This window comes from Liolophura sinensis, chromosome 6 (genome assembly GCF_032854445.1).
Source record: "Liolophura sinensis isolate JHLJ2023 chromosome 6, CUHK_Ljap_v2, whole genome shotgun sequence".
In the NCBI taxonomy this organism is placed as follows: Eukaryota; Metazoa; Mollusca; class Polyplacophora; order Chitonida; family Chitonidae; genus Liolophura; species Liolophura sinensis.
The window spans coordinates 1,352,474-1,372,561 of record NC_088300.1 but is presented as its reverse complement, the minus strand read 5'-3'; the positions used below and the strand labels follow the sequence as shown (position 1 = coordinate 1,372,561).

Here is a 20,088-nt window from a genome sequence, read left to right as displayed (position 1 = left end):
CCCCGAGACTAACGGGGTCGCTACCACTTCCGACTGACCTGCCTCAAGGGATGGATCGGTGTATACAAGGCTTGCGCGAGAATAAAGGGACCATAGCAGCCGTACTGGGCGTTCTCTTGTACATCGGTGCTTTAGTGGGTGGATTGGCTGCGGAACTCAGCCTACAACCGCTCCAAGACCAGTCAACCCTGCAATATCTACGAGGACAATTGAACAAGACGCGTTTCCGCTGGATTGGGACACCTTTATCGCCACCCCAACCACCGTCAATTACCCGTCGGTTTGACAATACCGAGAATGCCGCCACTATCACTAGCGCCATTACCCCGAGCTGGGATCGAACTCCCACGTCACAACCCACCACACCCACCACAACCATACTACACCGACGGCACCCACCCTCCTCAAACTCCTCAAACTCCTCACCCCTACTCACCCCACCACACCAATACCTAGCATCGTTTCCACACCTGTCTATCCACCCCCTAACACAACACAGGCAACACAGGCACCATCACCCGCCGTCATTCCCCCACTATCCACCACCCCCATCCGTACGACGATCCAAACCGCCGACGGACCTAGTTCTACCCATGGACACGCGATTCGAGCATCCCTTTACCTGCATTGTCAGCGGCCCGACGGGATCTGGGAAGTCTGTGTTTGTGAAACGGTTAGTGGAACACGCTCCAGCTCTCATTCACCCACCCCTACAACGCATCGTCTGGTGTTACGGGGAGTGGCAGCCGTTGTACACCACGTTACCTCACGTTCAGTTTGAAGAAGGTGTGCCCAGCCCGTCCGCTTTCGACCCGGGGGAGCGGACGTTAGTCGTCGTGGATGATTTGATGGCTGAAGCCGACGATCGCGTGACAAAACTCTTCACCAAAGGCAGTCACCACCGCAATATCAGCGTGGTGTACATCGTGCAGAATTTGTTTAACAAAACCAAAGACCATCGGACCATCAGTCTGAACGCACACTACTTGGTGTTGTTCAAAAACCCGCGAGATGTATCCCAAATTACCACGCTCGCTAAACAAATGGCTCCAGGGCGGACACAGTACGTGCGCGAGGCCTTTGAAGATGCCACGGCTGAACCTCACGGGTATTTGCTGGTATATTTCAAGCAAACCACACCCGATCGCCTGCAACTTCGCACCCACATTTCCCCCGGGGAGATTCAACACGCCTATCTTCCCAAGTCATAATACCAACTTTGAACCTACAATCTGTCACATCAGTTTGTTTTGGCTGGCTGGCTGGCTGGTGGGCTGGCTGGTGGGTGGGCTGGCTGACGTGTCAGCTGACGGACTGGTAAACAGTGTATTATTTTGGCGAGCGGTGACTAGGTCAGTGTGTCAGTGTGTCATCATAAACACAACACGTCTATCTCCCTAAGTCATAATACCAACTTTGAACCTACAATCTATCACATCAGTTTGTTTTGGCTGGCTGGTTGGCTGGCTGGTGGGCTGGCTGGTGGGTGGGCTGGCTGACGTGTCAACTGACGGACTGGTAAACAGTGTATTATTGTGGCGAGTGGTGACTAGGTCAGTGTGTCAGTGTGTCATCATAAAACTTTGAACACACAATCTGTCGCCTCAGTTGCTCTCACGACGACTACCCGTGATGAGGTCACGCCGTCTCCAACGTTACGGTCCCTTATTAACCCTGCTCGCGCTAGCCACCCCCTCTATTGGTCAGGCTGTGCTGCGGGGTAACGATCCAGGATTACTTCGGTGCTTGTGTGAATGTGCTAAAAATGTGTTAAATGGAAACGTTCCACTCTCGCCGGCTCAGAAGGTGAAGTTACAGCGACACAAGACGGGTCTTCGCACTTTGGTGAAGAAAAGTGTTCCCCTGCATAAGAAAGGACGGATTGTTCAATGTGGTGGATTCCTTCCTCTGCTACTCGCCCCCTCCACGCCAAAGCCATTGTACCAGCCGTTGTCGGGGGTGTTGTCGGCGGTGTCGTTAAGGGTGTCAGTAGTAAGGCTATAGCTGGTGGGAGGTAATGCAGCACGCCAAGAAAATGGCCTTGGTCGAGCCACGGCTCTTAGAGACGCTCACACGACCTTCACCTCCAGCCCACCCCCCAACCTACCCCATCTCCCCATACCCGTGCCCAGTACGGTGAAAGCCCTCAACACGCTCGATCAAGAGATGACCTCGATCCTCCACGACAGGACTCTCTCGGACGAGGAGAAAATACAGCGATATCACCACACCCTTCAACGGTACCGAACGTTTCAAGATCAATACCAAATCGGGCAGCAGCCGAGTTCGATTCCACCTCGTCCCAATCCCACGGCCAGTCGTTTTTTGAGCGAGGTGGACAAGGCGATGCTAGACACCCCGACCCAGACCCTCCAGCCCACCCAACCCACCATCCCTACCACCCCTGTCCCCTCACACGAGCGCTCATCACCCCGGGATCACTACCGGGCTTGGGTGCGGGAAAAAATGAGATCACCCGCCGAGCTGGGGAATCCCCCGATCGCCAGAACCCCAACCAGCCAACAGAAAAAAACCAGGCCCTCCACCACTACCACCTCTAGTACCACACACACCACACACACCACACCAAACCGACCCAAGAAGACGCGACGAGGCCAGCGACCCGAACTCCGGCCCGCTTCATCTATCATACGCCCGCTAAGGTGGAGTCCGTATTAATTAAATACAGGCGCCAGATGACAAAACGATCAGTCCACCCGAGGGAGATCATCTCAGCCACACCATGTTTTACGTGACGCTACCCAGTAACAGCTCGCTCGACTACTTCCCCAGCAATACCTTGACGCGTTTCACCACCCAATTACCCCGCCCCATCCATCTGACTGGTGACTGGGAATGTGGGCTTGTCGAAATACAGTATCCCCGGACCTGGTTTAACGTGCGGGCAGGTGAAGTGTGGTATACCATAGACTCCCCAAAGGACTCGCACCACGCTACGCATAAGCTCATATTACCAGCCGGCTACTACCCGACACCCGAAGACCTGGCCTGGGGGTTGACCAAATTGTTAAGCGGTACAGAGATCCGCGATCTCAAAGAGCACGCCGGGGACTTAACGTTTGAGTTCGATGATATGCAGCGGAAATACAGCGTGCGGTTTAAGAAACCACTGGGGCTTGGTTTCAGCCCACGTCTAATGCAGCTCATGAATTTACCGTACGGATGGATCATGGGACCGGCGGACCTCATGTATGTCGGTGCCGAGGATTTAAAGATCAGCACACCCACGCTGTACGTGTACACAGACATTATCGAACCGCGTGTGGTGGGAGACACGTTGGCCCCGCTGTTGCGGACGGTCACCACGGAAGGGAAGTATGGGGAGCACGTCTCCAAGACTTTCCAACACGTGGAATACATCCCCGTGCAGTCCAAACATTTCTCGACGGTGGACATTGATATTAGGAACGACACGGGTCAATCCGTCGCATTTGAACGCGGTAAAGTGGTGGTGACACTTCACTTTCGACAGCGGCGTGCTTTACCCCCTTGCAATAATGGCATCACAGCAGGCTTACATCGACTATTACACCAAACAAGCCGGCGGAGGTGGGTTACCTGTGTTTCGGGGTGTGGCTGTCCAGCGCGGTCACGGTTTGCTGGGCGGTCTCAGCAAACTGCTGCCACAACCTTGTTAACCTCGCCGGCTGTGAAAGCACTGGGTAAAACGGCGTTACGAACCGGACTGCAAGTCGTGGGGGACGTGCTGAGTGGGGGCGTGTCACCACAACAGGCTTTGAAACGACGCGGTTTGGCGACTGGAAAACAGCTGCTGGTCAAAGCTAGTCGCTACGCCCGACAGCGGTTACTGGGTGAGCCTATAAAACGGAAGACACCACGCGTCACGCCCACTCGTCACCGACACGTGGGACTTAAAGGACGTGCCGTCAAGCCCAGAAGAAGACACATCAAAGCTCGAGCCGCATCGAATGCACTGAATCCATCGGATATTTTCAGCTAAACACACATACACACATACACAGGCCATGGCTCTTCCCCACCCCGAGTGCTGCCCGTCCGTCAGCAGTGAGTTTGATTTGTGGACCTTACCCCCAACCGACACCAGCGTTCGAGAAGGTCGCTGGGATGCTTACAGCCCCATCGCCAGCCTGAGTGATGTGGGACCTGTGGAATTTGTCATCACGAACGCCGACGGGGACACTTACTTGGACCTGGCCAACACCATGTTGTACGTGAAGGCAAAAATCCTAAACGGGGACGGGACGGCTGTGGCGGCTGACAAGAAGGTGGCTCCGACTAACCTGTGGATACAATCCATGTGGCGGCAGGTCGACGTCTCCCTGAACGATAAACTCATCACGCCGTCCACCGGCATGTACCCATACCGGGCTTACTTGGAGACGTTGTTGTCTTACGGTAAAGAGGCCAAAAAGAGCCAGCTGTCTGCTGCCTTGTGGTATGCGGACACCCCAGGAAAGTTTGACACGATGGATGACAGCAACGCCGGGTTTGACGATCGGATGACCTGCGCGGCTAAAAGTCGGTCGGTTGACATGCTTGGTCGCCTGCATTGTGACATGTTCCTGCAACACCGACACCTGCTCAACAACGTCACTGTCCGCATCCATCTCACCCCGGCTAAGGATTCGTTTGCTTTGATGTCCGGTGAGGCCGCTCCCGACTACAAGACCCGCTTGGAGGAGATATTGATCTTTGTGCGTAAAGTGAAAATCACCAGCGGTGTACAACTGGGGCATTTGAAAGCGTTGGCCAAAGCCCCTGCCAAGTACCCGATCCGACGCGTGCTGACCAAGTATTTCTCTGTCCCCAGAGGTCACACCCTCATCAATGAACAAAACCTATTTCTGGGCAGCTTACCGACACGTTTAGTGGTGGGGTGTGTGAGCAACAAGGCTTTTGACGGGGACTGCACTAAAAACCCGTTTCGTTTCCGACACTACTACACACGTCGGCGGTCGTCAGATTCCAACCAAGCCCCTGACACCCGACTTTGAGAACGAGAATTTCATCCGCACGTACATGAACCTCTTTACCCACACGTGGAAAGCGTTTCACGACGAGGGAAACAATATCAAGCGCACTACATTCGACGAAGGCCACACGCTGTTTTGTTTCGACTTGACCCCTAGCCTCCACAACGACCACCAACTGAACCTGGTACAAAAAGGGGATTTGCGCCTGGAGATGCGGTTTGCCAAACCACTGCCGGAAACCATTAACGTGGTGTGCTACGCTGAATTCAGCAATATCATAGAAATAGACCAAAGCCGAAACGTGCTCTGTGACTTCGCCAGTTGAACAGCCAAAACAAACAACAACATGGACACGGTACAATTGCGACGTGTGCTACAAACAGACGTGTTTACCCGGGATGTGGTGGGGGAGGGGGGCGGTGTCTACCCTCGGGACCATCTCCCCTCACTCCCCTCACGACCCACCCCTAGAACGCCCTGGACGCCCTGGGCCTGCATCATTAACACAGACACGTGCCTTCGCCCGGGACGACAATGGGTCGCCGTCTTCATAGACCAGTGGTCCAACCCACCCCATCTCCGGGGCGAATACTTTGATTCCTACGGACTCCCACCCCTCTACCCCGATATCACCGCTTGGCTTAACCGGGGAACACACCACTGGACGTGGAATGATCGGCGGCTGCAAGGTCTGGACACGCACGTGTGCGGTCAATATTGTGTGTATTACTTAGCCCAGCGAGCTCGAGGTCGTCCCATGGATGCTATTGTACACACGTTGGACACAGCGTGTACGACCTACGATAATGACTTACGGGTGTTCGATTGGGTGGATCGCCAGTTTGGGATTCATCCCTCGTTTTTTTTTCAACACCCATGGACTGTAAAACATACATCAAATAACATTCTTTCTTCCCAGTTCGATGTGTTATGCATTCCACGTTCTTGTTTCCCTGTTCGACCTGTTACGCCATACAGTATGGAATAAAATTAAAAAAAGAGACTATGTGACTCACATACCGTGGTGGTTTGACTTTTTTTTTTATTATGAAACAACAGCACCCCAGAACAAGAAGGAACAAGAAAAAACAAACAACAAAAAAATCATCCACCTAGCCAGGTTAGGCAGGCCAGCTATTGCACACTGACACACTGACCCAGTCACCGCCTGTTACATCGTTGCGTCATACATTGTTACCAGGCTGTCTGCGGTATGACGGCAAGGCGCAGCTTGGCAACAATGTATGACGATGTAGCAGGCACGGCAAGTCGGTCAGTGTGTCAGGCTATGACGGCTGCCGGCCTGCCGCCCCCCGCTAGGTGGTTTTAACTTTTTAACGTATGTACCACTGCGAACGATAAAACACTCTCCAATAATTTCCGTGTTTTTGCCAGATCACAGATTTTGACATCCAAGTGTCGGTCTTGGTTGGTGACGGTTTTTCCATAACCTGAATTCCCCAACAGCTTCATCGTTTCCCCGATCAGGGCTTTGGTCGGGTCAACATCTCCCTCCCGCCGGGCTTGGGTGACGGCGTCTGCGAAGGATTCGAACGCTCGCTCCGGTGTGTATTCCATCGCTTGGTAGACGTGTGTGACGACCAATCCTCGACCGAGATACCACTGGAGCAGAGGTGTGGCTAGCAGAATTTGCTTACTAAACATGCTCCCGATCAGCATACGCCTGGGTACGGGCATGATGTCATTCACAGCCGCGAACTCTGCCATGGTGGGGCCTATATCAGCCCGACTCACCTCGGTGTTTTTTAAGATGGGTGGACATTCAGCAAAGTCCGCTTTGAGGTGGTCCGGCACGTGGATGTCACATTCTACAAATCCAAACAACTGGCCTTGAATGACAGCCTCCATGAGCTGAGCTTGTGCCTTGGGCTGTCGCTGTGTCGGGGGTAAACCGTACCGTTGTAGGAAGTCCCGTAAGGCTGGGTTTGTCGTCTGTTGGTGGTGGAACTCGCACTCCCATATCGTTACCAATGGATAGCCCTGGGAGCGAATGTATGCGTCGTTCGCATCCACCACCCGCTATAAGTCCTGGGGGCTTAATCTGCGGTGTGGTGAGGGCCATGTGATTATTGTTCGCTTAATCACATACTCCAAATCACCGCTCTGGACCAGGTGGGGGTAAAGCTGCTGTTTGATCAAGTTCAGGTCGTAGTTACCCGAGTTAAAGCCGAGGACGGGGAGCTGGTCCATATATGTCACGAATCTGTCCCGTACCCGAATAGCGCTCGACACTGCGGTGAATGAGTTGTGCTGAGTACGACCTGTCCATGGGGATGAGCTGGTAGACTTGTCACCTGAAACAAGCCTTCCACCGTGTCCAGCGCACTGAGCGGTACCCCGCAGAAATACCTCGGCTCCATCTCCATTTCCTCCAGATACCTGCGGTAATACCCCCCAGCCTGGTGTTCGCAGTTATTGGGGTTGGCCTGGTCTAGATGGACGGCTAGACACCGAAACAAACACAAATAGTCCCTGTAAGGACCATTATCCACCCACCAACGTATGTAACACCTTGTTTCCCGTCAGGTATGAGGGTAACGTTACCCCACCTTTACCGATAGGCTGATGCGGAAGTTTGTGGACGAAAAACATCACGTTGGTGATGAGGTTGATGGTCCACTTCGTATTGGGGCGTTGTTTTTGGGCCCAGGTAAGCGGGTCTTGGGTGAGGAGATGCTGGGTGTGGAATCCTCGCAGGTCAGCCCGACTCGCCACGCGGTACGGTGCGTCGAGTACTCGGGCGTTGTTGGTGCTCGGGTAATAATACCGCACCTGTCCCGTCTCTTTGTGGCGGAGGATATATCCAAAACTGTAATTGACAGTGAAAGTAGTCGGCTGGTCTTCATAAATCTCGTCTACATAGGCTGGGATAGCGCCGAGATCATAGTCGGTAATTATAACAGTCTTGAATTGGTTTGTGGCGATGGAAATGAGTCCGGATTGATTGCCAATGTCGCTGGTACAACTCCCGTACGTCACTGTCTCCGCTCGGCAAGACAGCCTCGTGAGGCTGTACCGGGTCGGGTTCGAACTGGCTCGTTGAACTTGTTTTTTCGTTGTTTTTTCTTTTCTTCTTTCAGCGAGGCATCCACCTCTAAACTCACTTTAGCTCTACTCGTGCTGGGTTTGTTGTCGTCGGTGGTGGTGGTGGTGGTGGGGGTGGTGGTAGATGAAACAGGTCTCTGTAACATAGAAGGGTGTAGACGTTATAGCCCAAGTAAACCCTAGACATACTCTATACATACTATACACGTCACCTACACGTTCCGCTAAAAAATTTTATAATACATAATACATAGGAGCCATTCCGATAGATATCAACCCTAGCATGACACACTGACCCAGTCCCTTTTTTAATACATAAAACATAGGAACCATCCATGTACATATGTACATATGTGCCGCTAAAAAATTTTATAATACATAATACATAGGAGCCATTCCGATAGATATCAACCCTAGCATGACACACTGACACCCTGACCCAGTCCCTTTTTTTTTAATACATAAAACATAGGAACCATCCAGATAGGTTTTCCCGTTCACCATTGTTCAGGAAACATATCACTGTCAGCTGTGTTTTGTTTTGACACGTGGTTTTTGTTTGGACACGTGGATTTTGGTCTTGATCGGCTGCGCCTTGTATACATTGTATACATTGTTGCCAGTCAGTCAACCAGCCACTGCGCCAGCCACTGCGCCAGCGAGCTGGGGAGTACACCTTTATACATGTCACCTACATGGAGTGGAAACCCTATCGACACACCATCTACAGGCGATAGAAAACACATTTGTCACAAGTGCTTACATAACGGTAAACAGCTCAGCTGTGAATAGTAACTTTCAGCAATGAAATGCACCGTGTCTTATTGTATATTATCCAGTAAAGAAGTTTTTTTATACTTTTTTCATACACTGTTACAAACATGTAACATGAGATAGCTCTTACTGTTGCGGGGCAGGCTTGTCAGTATTAGACATATATACATAGCAGGCGAGCTGAACACAACCCCGGCTGACAACAATGTAGCATCACGCGCACGGCTCAGCCAGGCCGACGATCATGAACTATGATGTCCAATAATTATTGTTTTATTCAAATTTACATAGAAAAGGGTTATTTAAAACGAAATAGTATGCAAAGAAACGAAAATGAAAAAAACTCAATGCCCACCAACGAAAATGAAAGAGAGTCAACTGGCCGATATGGGGATCGAACCCGTGACATTCGCGTTCTTAGCACGACGCTCAGCCGACTGAGCTAACCGGCCATCCATGCAGTACGGTGGCTTTTCAACCTCCATAATCAAGCGGCGCCTGCTGTATCGCGTCTTTTTCTCTTTTTTTTTTCGACACACCGACATTAAGACAATTGATCAGCGTTGACCTAGTTTTCGCTGAGGATTAAAATCGCGCATGCTATGTTACTCCGCCATAATTCCTTCAAGAACAGGAACTACATCCCCACATGGGCCTACGTATATCAGGCAGCGGAAGATCAGGTCTCCGTGTTTTAAACTTTTTTTCAAAGATAATTTTTAAATAAATTAAAACAAAAAATAAAAAAATAAAAAAAGAACTTACCGGGCCGTGTTTCCCACGTTGATGGGTCCGCCAATCCCACAACCGGTAGAAAGACTTCTCGCAGTCTTCACAATGCCACACACGTTCTTGTTTGTTGTCATGCCGCTGTTGATGGCGGACCAAATTTTCTCGGCGAAAAAACGCCCGGTCACAGGTTGGGCAGGTGAATTTTTTGTTTGTCTGGGGCTGGTGATGTGTCCGCTGGTGCCGGAGCCAGCTATCCCGCCTGATAAAGTGCTTGGCACACACCCAGCAGCTCAGTGTCTTCTCCGTCTTCTTCTCCTTATCGTCGTGTTGTGTTTTTTGATGCCGTCGCCAGTTATCGCGTCGGGTAAATCTTCGATCGCACACTCCGCAGGTGAATATCTTCTTCTCCTTCAACGTCTTCTTCTTCTCCATATTACCCTCGAAATCCACTCGTTTTGCGGGCCCTCCATTGGGGCGTTTTGGGGCAAATCCGGCTCACCCATTGGTCCGTTTTGGCGCCAGGGAGCTCTTTTCGAGCTGTCCCACTCCACTTTACAAGCCGACGTTTTGCCTCTTTTTTTTCTCGTTTTTTCCCCTATACTGTTATACTATACTCTGGTCTACTACACACATCACATATGCCCCGCGGCGTGGAAAAAACCCACCAAACTTCCCCAGCCCTTCGGGCTGGCAGGTGTGACGTCACCACCAACCTGCCCAACCTGCCCCAGCCGGGGCAACTGGGCATCAACAACCTCCACATCAAAAACCTCCACCTCAAAACGGAACCAAACGTACATTCTCAACTACTAAGGTCAACTCTCATCAACGCTATCCCCGGCCAGACTACCTCACAAGGTCAACAATCATTCATACCTTGATGTATCTAGTCCTTCAGCACTTGTCACATGAACTACTGAACTTCAGCATGGTAGTGGTTCCTCTGAGAGAGGATAGTAAACCAGTCCCGCGTATATACATGTATATCACTGCGAAAATAACATGAAATGCCAGACTTATCATATTTAATGACAAGGCGCAGCCATTCGTCTTTAATAGTCGACGGATTAATGTATAAGAGTGTGAATTAATCTACAGAATGACACGACTGCTGTACGATGTGCTTGTTTATTACCACCGCTAAGCAGTTGTACGTTTGCCGGCGTTTAATTTATCTATCGGCAGCTTAATGGAAATCCTTGTGCTCGGATTTAGATTTTTGTACAAAGCTTGACCATTCCAGCACAATCCGGGTTCAGGAATACTATAAATGAATCGTCACCATTTCCAGATAGGGCACAAACGTATATTTTTCTTGTACGTTGTAATAGCCCCCGAATTTCGCCCCTTAGTTGGAACTTGGAACTCATCATATATATGAGTCGATCAAGGGCGTTTGCACTGTAATGGGGAATTTATACATTTGTATAGTTGTGGAGGGGGTTTACGCTCTCAGAGTGCCTCATAGTGAACTGTTTCACTTCATACACGACAGTTACTGGGTTTATAAGTAGAAAAACAGGTAGGACTACACTCCAGCAAAAAGAAATGCGCCTTTTGCCAAGTACCCCACCAATTAACTTCCGTGGTTACTGCCAAAAGCACGCGACCATATTCGTCAAGGGTCGATAGGTTGTGGCACCAGCTACTTTGAGCCAATGAGTACATTCTTCCATCTAATGGTATAAGCAGATGTGACAGCGAAAATCAGTACTGATGTGTAGTTCAATATCTAGGCTTATATGCTTAAATATTTCAAACTATTACCAACATTTTAGAATAGTTCATTTAAATAAAACGTCTACTAACGAATCAATATCTTAGGATAAAATATTTATCTTTATTAGTATGATCGATACAGCCAGAAATCTTGCAGGTGCTGAAAGAAATGCTTATCAATTCATGCTTTATTGTAGTAGATCTTGAAACATCTCGTGTTCACGGTAAGTGAATGTTGTGACAGTAATTTCAACACCTTCTCTCCGTAAAATGATACCATATATACGTATAGAGAAATAAGACCAATCATTTATGTTAACTATGTCAGCTGCAAGATGCTCGCCCAGCACTTAGCAGTACACTTGTTACTTGACTTAGCATAAAACACAGATACTCTATACTTAACCGCTAAACATAAAGGAAGTCAAAAATAGTCTAGTGTATATAGATAAATATTATACAAGCTTCTGATGAATAAAAATTCGGCATATCAATTTGAGGATACCCATAAATAACTGTCTTCTGTCTTTAGCACAAACAACTATTTCAAAACCTAATATTATACTGAAAATGTGGAAAAAGTCACACGACCGGAAGACATGAAAAGTATATTTCAATAAACCGTACAGAAATACCAAAGATTCATTTATCACATTCATATGTTGAGAGAAGCCAATGGAAATTATTTCAGTACTAGCACCTTGTCATCATGAAAAAACAGTCGAGGGAAAAATACGAAAATGCGAGGTTTTTCTAGTAATGTGTGTACATTGTAACAATATAAGTGTCAAATTGTTGTGGAAGTAACAGGAAATCTTACACTACTCTTGCACATGGATACACGAAGTGTGTTACGTGGAATATCTGGTCGGCGGTTGGTAGTTAGCAGCTGGCTATTCAAACGGGGCCTGAATAGGCTGGTCTACAATTCCATTAAAACTGCACCAACAGATTTAATGTGCATTAATGCATTAATGACACATAATACTTCTTGTTTCCATCAGCACGGGGCGCCTCTGTGACCAGCAGTCGCAATAGCCCTCTGACTCACAACTCCGTTCATAGTGCCCCTACAGAAACTTAATGCTCATTATTACACGATGCCCAAACTTCTTAATTCCTACACCGGAGTGCCGCTCTGTGAATATCAGTCTGAATAGCTATCTGACATACAACTTCATTAATACTGCACCTGCAGACTTCATATTGAACATTATAGTGACATTTGATGCGGACTTGATCTTTATTCCAAGTAATGACTGGTCCCCTTTGAATAACCAGCTGCCAACCACCGACTATGTTATTTCATGTATCAGACTTCGTGTATTCATGTCCTAGAGTAGTACAAGACTTCCTGAAGCTTCTACACCGCTCCATTTTACATCGACATTGCAACAATGCACAAAAAGAAACGTTCTCGTAATTACGAGTCGACACCCCCTCTCCCTCAACTTTTTTCCACCGTGAAACTAATGGGCTTCCGTGTATAAGCGTTTCAGTAAAGGTATGCTAATTTGTTGAACTTCAAACCAAGACCATGACGCATTCGATCCCAGGTTGGCTAAACGTGCGAGTTATTAAAGTAGCCCCTCTGCATCGCCTTGCCCCTCTGCACCTCCTTACCCCTCTGCACCTCCTTGCCCCTCTACATCCCCTTGCCCTTCTGCACCTCCTTGCCCCTCTGCAACCCCTTGCCCCTCTGCACCCCCTTGCCCCTCTGCACCTCCTTGCTCATGTCCATGTCCTTTCCCCTGTGCACGTATTTTCTCATCTGTTCTTCTCTTAGAAGTTGATGAGGTTTCCAAGCTTTCGTTTCCACCCCCGGAATCTGCTTAAAAGTTTAGACATCCTCAGTTTAATACAATATTGTACCCACATGATAAATCACTCAAATAATTTTATACAAAAGTTAAGTAAATCCAGATACCTGCTGCAATAATGGACTCGTCCCACGATAAAGAGGACATTCAATTATCACATACTGCGTATTTTAGCATCACTTACACGGTGTTTAAAGACTCTTTTCAGTGGATGATATTGTTTTTAAGTTTTACATGGAAAAATGAAAATATGGCCTCCATTCACTCGCTGGAGATAATGGTAATTGGACATTAGAATTTGTCAGGTGAAATTTGTTCCGTCTCTGGACATATTTCCAGGCACTTCCCCAAAACGACAGTCTGTTTACCTTGCTTTTGCCCCGGTTTCCCACCGACAACCTTCACGTCTCCCCCTTTGGCTGTCCTCAGTATAGCCAGCAGGACCTGGGCGTAGTCCGCAATATTGTGCTTCCTAAGGTCGTCTTCCAGAGTCACTCCGTACGCCGTCACATAACGCGATTTGATTTCTCCCAGGTCTATCTGAAAGCAGCACAGATCCACACGTAAAGTTGTTAAAAACAATCGGCCAATCACAGGTATTGCAGTCAAATAATAAAAAATTCAATTCTTCAGTACAGTCAACAGTGAAGCTCAACAGTTAACAACCGTTTTAAGAATAGCCAGGCATTATTGCTACGGTTGACCTCTGCATGGTGCCTGTCGTATGGCCAGGCATTATTGCTCTACGGTTGACCTCTGCATGGTGCCTGTCGTATGGCCAGGCATTATTGCTCTACGGTTGACCTCTGGTGTCTGTCGTATAGCCAGACATTATTGCTCTACGGTTGACCTCTGGTGTCTGTCGTATAGCCAGGCATTATTGCTATACGGTTGACCTGTGATGTCTGTCCTACAGCCAGACATTATTGCTCTACGCTTGACCTCTGGTGTCTGTCCTACAGCCAGACATTACTGCTCTACGGTTGACCTCTGATATCTGTCGTATAGCCAGGCATTCTTGCTCTACGGTTGACCTCTGAACTCTGGTATATTTATCCATTAAGATTCATTACTGACATTTGACACCTGCGGTAAAGCCGGTAATGGCTAATCGGCTAATAAAGCTTGAGTGACTTATGACTAGAGAACGGCGCCACATGGTCAGTTTTCGGCTCGTAGACTGAGTGCCATGTCTGTTATCAGGTCTGGTGTCATGTCCTGTGTAATCGATATGAGGCTTGGTTAAATGCAGGTTTGTAAGTATGACAGTAGTGTGGCTGTGAGTGTACATGAAGACATCAATGTGACGGCATCCATGTGCACTAAACGTGATGCTAAATCAAAAGTAAACTAACAACAAAGACAAAGAAATACGCGTATAGCTTAAGGCTGCTTACCTCTGCCCGGGACACGATGATATGGATGAGAATGATACCATCCACCCCCGGGTCCTTCATAGCCGCCCTCAGCTGGTGGACGTAAAACAGTGTGTGGTCACTAAGATAGTCAGCTGAAACCAAACACGTGGGACATCCGATAAGAATCAAGTTTTAATTAAATTTAAATCAAGTCACCCATCATTCAAACCAAAGAGGTTCACTTTCGATTCTGGTACCCATTATTACCAGGATGACTGAAAGCAACAGAAAAATGCTTCTAAAAGCTAAAGGCTCACCAGTTACACTTGTACTTAATAGTACCATTATCATTACAGGCGTGAAATACTTACCGAATGCCATGAGCGCAAATCTCACTTCTCCAGATTTGTACTTGTGAAATGACTCCGACACATCTTTGCCTGTTACCTATAACACAGAATATGATGCGTGATTGGCTATTTAAGTTGGTTCTGTGGTTATATATTTAATCATGCACACAGCTGACGTACATAAAGTCATGTTTGGAGACGACCTCTGGACACACTCGTGCCATGCTGGCCTCCTGTTTCACAAATCTACCACGATTTCCGTGGACATAGTTACTATGGCAACGTAAGTTGAGCACTACTGGTTCACCAGCACAGTTAATTACGTGAACGGTCTGCATCGTGTTTAATCGGAAGATGAGTGGCTGGTCGGCAAATTGGTTGTCACATGGTCGCCGTTTTTTTTCTTTGTCGATTTAAATACCGATAATCCGATACACTGAAAAATAAAATTTTCACCAAAACCCTAATCATGTAAGGCAGGGAGTTCGAAGTTTATTGGAGAGCGTACCTCTGTATATTTTCGGAATATTTTATGAATGTCATCTCCACTTTTCTTGTGAAAGACATCAAGATATGACTTTTCTCCACTGGAAATTTTCTGAAAAGTAAATCAGCATAATAAAGGGTAATCGTAATAACATACACGTGCAGTTTTCACAGACTGCGCTGGTCCTCAAAATAATAATCAAGACAAGGCAATGAAAAATGTTGTTCATGTTGTATTTGACTTTAAACAATTTTAAAGATCTGAGTTATCAAATCAGGCAATTTCCCATCATGCTCTGATCCATATTTTTGCACATTCTTTTGTCCAAAATCTGTACAACGTACACCAATATTGTTTTTGTAAGAGCTTCAAGATCCCAATCCCCATGATTTATTGTAACTGTCAGTTACCAATTAACTCATGGTTCATGGGTCACGTTAGAGAGTTTATATTCTATAGCCTAGGCGGAATGAGTGGTTTTCTGTAGAAAATGTCCCAACCGCTTCGGTGGCCTGACGGTTAGAGCGTCAGCCTCCAAGTCGGGAGACCCGGGGATTAAACCTGGGTCGGGTCATACCAAAGACAAAATGATACTTGCTGCTGCCTCGCTTATCGCCCAACATGGAGAGGTTAGAGTAAATATACGTGACTGGTTGGCCCGGTGTCAGTATAACGTGACTGGCTGTGGTGTCTTCGGCATGATACTTCAATGGAGGCAGGAGTTTGAGGGCATGGACTTGCCCTGCCACAAGAAGACACAATATATTTACACACACCTTATGACTCCTCGTCGTATTGTTAAGTAGGACGTTACACTCCAAGTATTAATATATAAAAATGTCGTTATTCACACAGTTTTAACCTCACACACTCTACACTTTCTTTCAATGCTGACTGTCTTACTTTAGCCAGTCGTTGCGCCGCCTCTGTCACGTGTTCGTCACTCTCCCTCCTAGGCGACTTTCCCTCCCGCAGACAGGAGAATACCAACAGAAGTTCTCCTAACTCCGTGTTTGTGACGCGCCGAAGGTAGTCTATCAGGTCCTTGCCGTAAACTACAAACGTAAACACAAACTCCTTCATCTAATGTCTAATGCTTCTATAGTTTGTTTAATTCTTTGCGCAATGTAAGACATGTATATACATGTATATGTACAAGGTCACTTATAGTCATGAGGGTCTGTGAGAACACCTATCAAATAAATACATTACTCTCTGTGAAGGGCCTATAAATGTTGCCGATCAAACTTGGCTAGCAACTATTGATTCTACGTGAAACAGTATTAGAAACGCCTATTTTCACAATATCAAGTGAGTGTTCAATCATTTCAGCTCCAAGATCAAAGTACTTACCTTGCCAAAACTTGATTTTCACCGCTTTCAGATGCTAAGAGAAAAAAAAAACCAAAATGGATCTGCTTAAATACGTCACTGTCTTAATGCTTGTATAAACTTTGATCAATCATTTCTACAATAACGCCAGACGCCTGGGCAATGATTCACGATTAACTGACATAGGGGCCTACATCCGTTTACTGTATTTTGCTGCGAGATGAAATCTTAAATCATAAAAGATAGGTGCCGACTAGAAGTGGTATTCCACTATTTTGTGGTATTGCTACTGAAACACAAGATGAGAAACAAATCAGCTCGCAGGTCGGATCTGACCTCAGCAGCTCCACCAGGCATACGTAGCGTTCATTTTAAGGTAAAGTTTTTGTATCGCTTTATATGGACATTTCAGGACACTTTAGCTCCCGTGACCTCTGAGGTATCACGTGTCACGTGTCACCCTCTTCCCCACCACTACATGCCCCAGTGATGATAAAAGCAGATATTACGATAAAAGCAGATATTCCGGAATATTAGAAAAGATTTACAAGTTACAAGACATACACGCTTCGTTTAAGGCAAAACTCGCTCAGTCAAATGATAAAATCAAAATAGACACTTAACTGTACGTTGAATCCGCGATGTGTTAACATTGGGGCCCGGTTTCATGTGAATTTTGCATGTTATCATAAAAGGTCAGTCCAACTTGGGGATCAGTTAGAAGGTTTCTCTAACCTTGGGGATCAGTTAGAAAGTTTCTCTAACCTTGGGGATCAGTTAGAGGGTTTCTCCAAACCTGGGGATCATTCAGAAGGTTTGTTCAAAGCTGGGGATCAGTTAGAAGGTTTCTTCAAAGCTGGGGATCAGTTAGAAGGTTTCTCCAAACCTGGGGATCAGTTAGAAGGTTTCTCCAAACCTGGGGATCATTTAGAAGGTTCTCCAGCTTCAGCATCTATATACGTGCTCAGGTAGACGTTCATCTGCTTATACGTCTAACCTTAGCGTAAATGGTCGATGCTTTGTGAGACTAATGCAGACAGGAATAATGAATTTACCACTGGGTCTCGTGATATCAGGATGTTGACGAGAGTTTTGTCATCTATAGCGATGCCCGAGACAGCCTGGTGGATACACAAGGCATCGTACTCGACCATGTCCAGTGTTAAAGCCCCGAGAACAATCTCCAGGCTCGGAGACAGGGCATTCCGCAACTCTCTCACCAAGTCCTGTCAACAGAGGAAAAACACAAAACAAGCATACTGAGAGGTCGATCGATGAATTGTATGGTTAAAATTTGTATACATGTAATTGTATTATTGATTGACTGAGCGAGAGATCCATTGAGTGATTGATTGGTTAATGTGTCTGGCTGATTTACTGGTTTTATTGATGAACTGATTGACTAAATTATTGTCTTGAAGTGAAGGAGTAATTGTTTGAATGTCCACACGTGTGTTCATGGAGAAAAACAAATGTCATACATATGAAAACAGAACTAATCCGTCAATGATTTCCACTGTACACTGATTCTCTATTTTTAAAAATGATAGACTGAGCAGACTCGATTTAATTTAAACAGTTGTTTGACTGGGGGACATTACTGAGCAGTCGAGAAAAGCCGATGTACACATTAGGGTATTGGTTTCTTGGGAAATGCAATTAAGGCTATGAATGCCAACGGAAACTTGTTGGAAATCTGACATTCTAACACATAAAAACACACAAATCTGACCGGCAAGTAGTACCTGTCGATATAGTTGTTGATATTTCAACCTCAACTGTAGTCGCTGACGGTGGCTTCGGCTGATTAACAAATCAAATATCTTGCTTTGGTCAATCTCTGAAATAATAGTAAATGCAACTCAGGTGAAGGTTTATTTCACAAGGACCTCTGGCAGTACATCTGACGCCAGCTTCGATTGGCAACAGAGGCAACTCCATCAAGCTGGCAGTATCAAGGGAAGGAACACGCGTGGCTGTCAGTATGGAGGGAAGGAGCACCAGTGGCTGTCAGTATGGGAGAACGAGCACACGTGGCTGTCTGTATGGATGGAAGGAGCACGCGTGGCTGTCAGTATCAAGGGAAGGAGCACGCGTGGCTGTCAGTATGGAGGGAAGCAGCAGGCACGTGCTTGTCAGTATGGAGGGAAGAAGCACGCATGATTGTCAGTATGGAGGTAAGGAGCACGCGTGGCTGTCAGTGCGGAGGAAAGGAGCACGCTTGGCTGTCAGTATCAAGGTAAGGAGGACACGTGGCTGTCAATATGGAGGGAAGGAGCACGCGTGGCTGTCAGTATGGAGGGAAGGAGCACGAATGGCTTTCAGTATGGAGGGAAGGAGCACGCGTGGCTGTCAGTATGGAGGGAAGGAGCACGCGTTGCTGTCAGTATGGAGAGAAGGAGCACGCATGGCTGTCAGTATGAAGGGAAGGAGCATGCGTAGCTGTCAGTAGTGGAGGGAAGGAGCACGCGTTGCTGTCAGTATGGAGGGAAGGAGCACACGTGGCTGTCAGTATGAAGGGAAGGAGCACGCATAGCTGTCAGTATGGAGGGAAGGAGCACACTTGGCTGTCAGAATGGAGAGAAGGAAGCATGTGTGGCTGTCAGTATGGGAGAAGGAGCACACGTAGCTGTCAGTATGGAGGGAAAGAGCATGCGTTGCTGTCAGTATGGAGAGAAGGAGCACGAATGGCTTGCAGTATGGAGGGAAGGAGCACGCGTGGCTGTCAGTATGAAGGGAAGGAGCACGCGTAGCTGTCAGTATGGAGGGAAGGAGCACGCGTTGCTGTCAGTATGGAGAGAAGGAGCACGCGTGGCTTTCAGTATGAAGGGAAGGAGCACGCATGGCTGTCAGTATGTAGGGAAGGAGCACGCGTTGCTGTCAGTATGGAGAGAAGGAGCACGCGTGGCTGTCAGTATGGAAAGAAGGAGCACGCGTAGCTGTCAGTATGGAGGGAAGGAGCACGCGTTGCTGTCAGTATGGAGAGAAGGAGCACGCGTGGCTGTCAGTATGGAGGGAAGGAGCACACGTGGCTGACAGTATCAAGGGAAGGAGCACGCATGGCTGTTAGTATGGATGGAAGGAGCACGCGTGCTTGTCAGTATGGAGGGAAGGAGCACGAGTGGCTGTCACTATGGAGCGAAGGAGCACGAGTGACTGTCAGTATGAAGGGAAGAAGCACGCGTGGATGTCAATATGTAGGGAAGGAGCACGTGAGGCTGTCAGTATGAAGGGAAGGAGCAGGCGCGTACTTGTCAGTATGAAGGGAAGGAGCACGCATAGCTGTCAGTATGGAGGGAAGGAGCATGCTTGGCTGTCAATATGGAGGGAAGGAGCATGCGTGGCTGTCAGTATGGGAGAAGGAGCACACGTAGCTGTCAGTATGGAGAGAAGGAGCATGCGTTGCTGTCAGTATGGAGAGAAGGAGCACGCGTTGCTGTCAGTATGGAGGGAAGGAGCACGTGTGGCTGTCAA

At 47.7% G+C, this 20,088-nt stretch overlaps 2 protein-coding genes and 1 non-coding gene across 3 annotated transcripts; 1 reads left to right on the top strand and 2 right to left on the bottom strand.

Annotated features, from left to right (window-relative positions):
• Positions 1–4,007: 4,007 nt before the first annotated feature.
• LOC135469367 (uncharacterized protein F54H12.2-like) lies at positions 4,008–4,997 on the top strand. The gene has a single exon (XM_064747998.1). It carries the CDS (start codon positions 4,008–4,010, stop codon positions 4,995–4,997), a length of 990 nt encoding a protein of 329 aa, XP_064604068.1.
• A 4,198-nt stretch (positions 4,998–9,195) lies between these two features.
• On the bottom strand, positions 9,196–9,268 carry Trnal-aag (transfer RNA leucine (anticodon AAG)). Its single transcript has one exon. It is a non-coding gene; the product is annotated as a tRNA-Leu (tRNA).
• Positions 9,269–12,886: 3,618 nt separating this feature from the next.
• LOC135469364 (annexin A4-like) lies at positions 12,887–18,555 on the bottom strand. The gene is made up of 9 exons (XM_064747993.1): positions 18,523–18,555; positions 17,670–17,840; positions 16,636–16,669; positions 16,186–16,337; positions 15,304–15,393; positions 14,817–14,892; positions 14,485–14,597; positions 13,456–13,627; positions 12,887–13,095 (listed from the first exon to the last, which is right to left on the bottom strand). The coding sequence occupies exons 1-9, from the start codon at positions 18,553–18,555 to the stop codon at positions 12,887–12,889; spliced, it is 1,050 nt and encodes a 349-aa protein (XP_064604063.1).
• Positions 18,556–20,088: the final 1,533 nt, after the last annotated feature.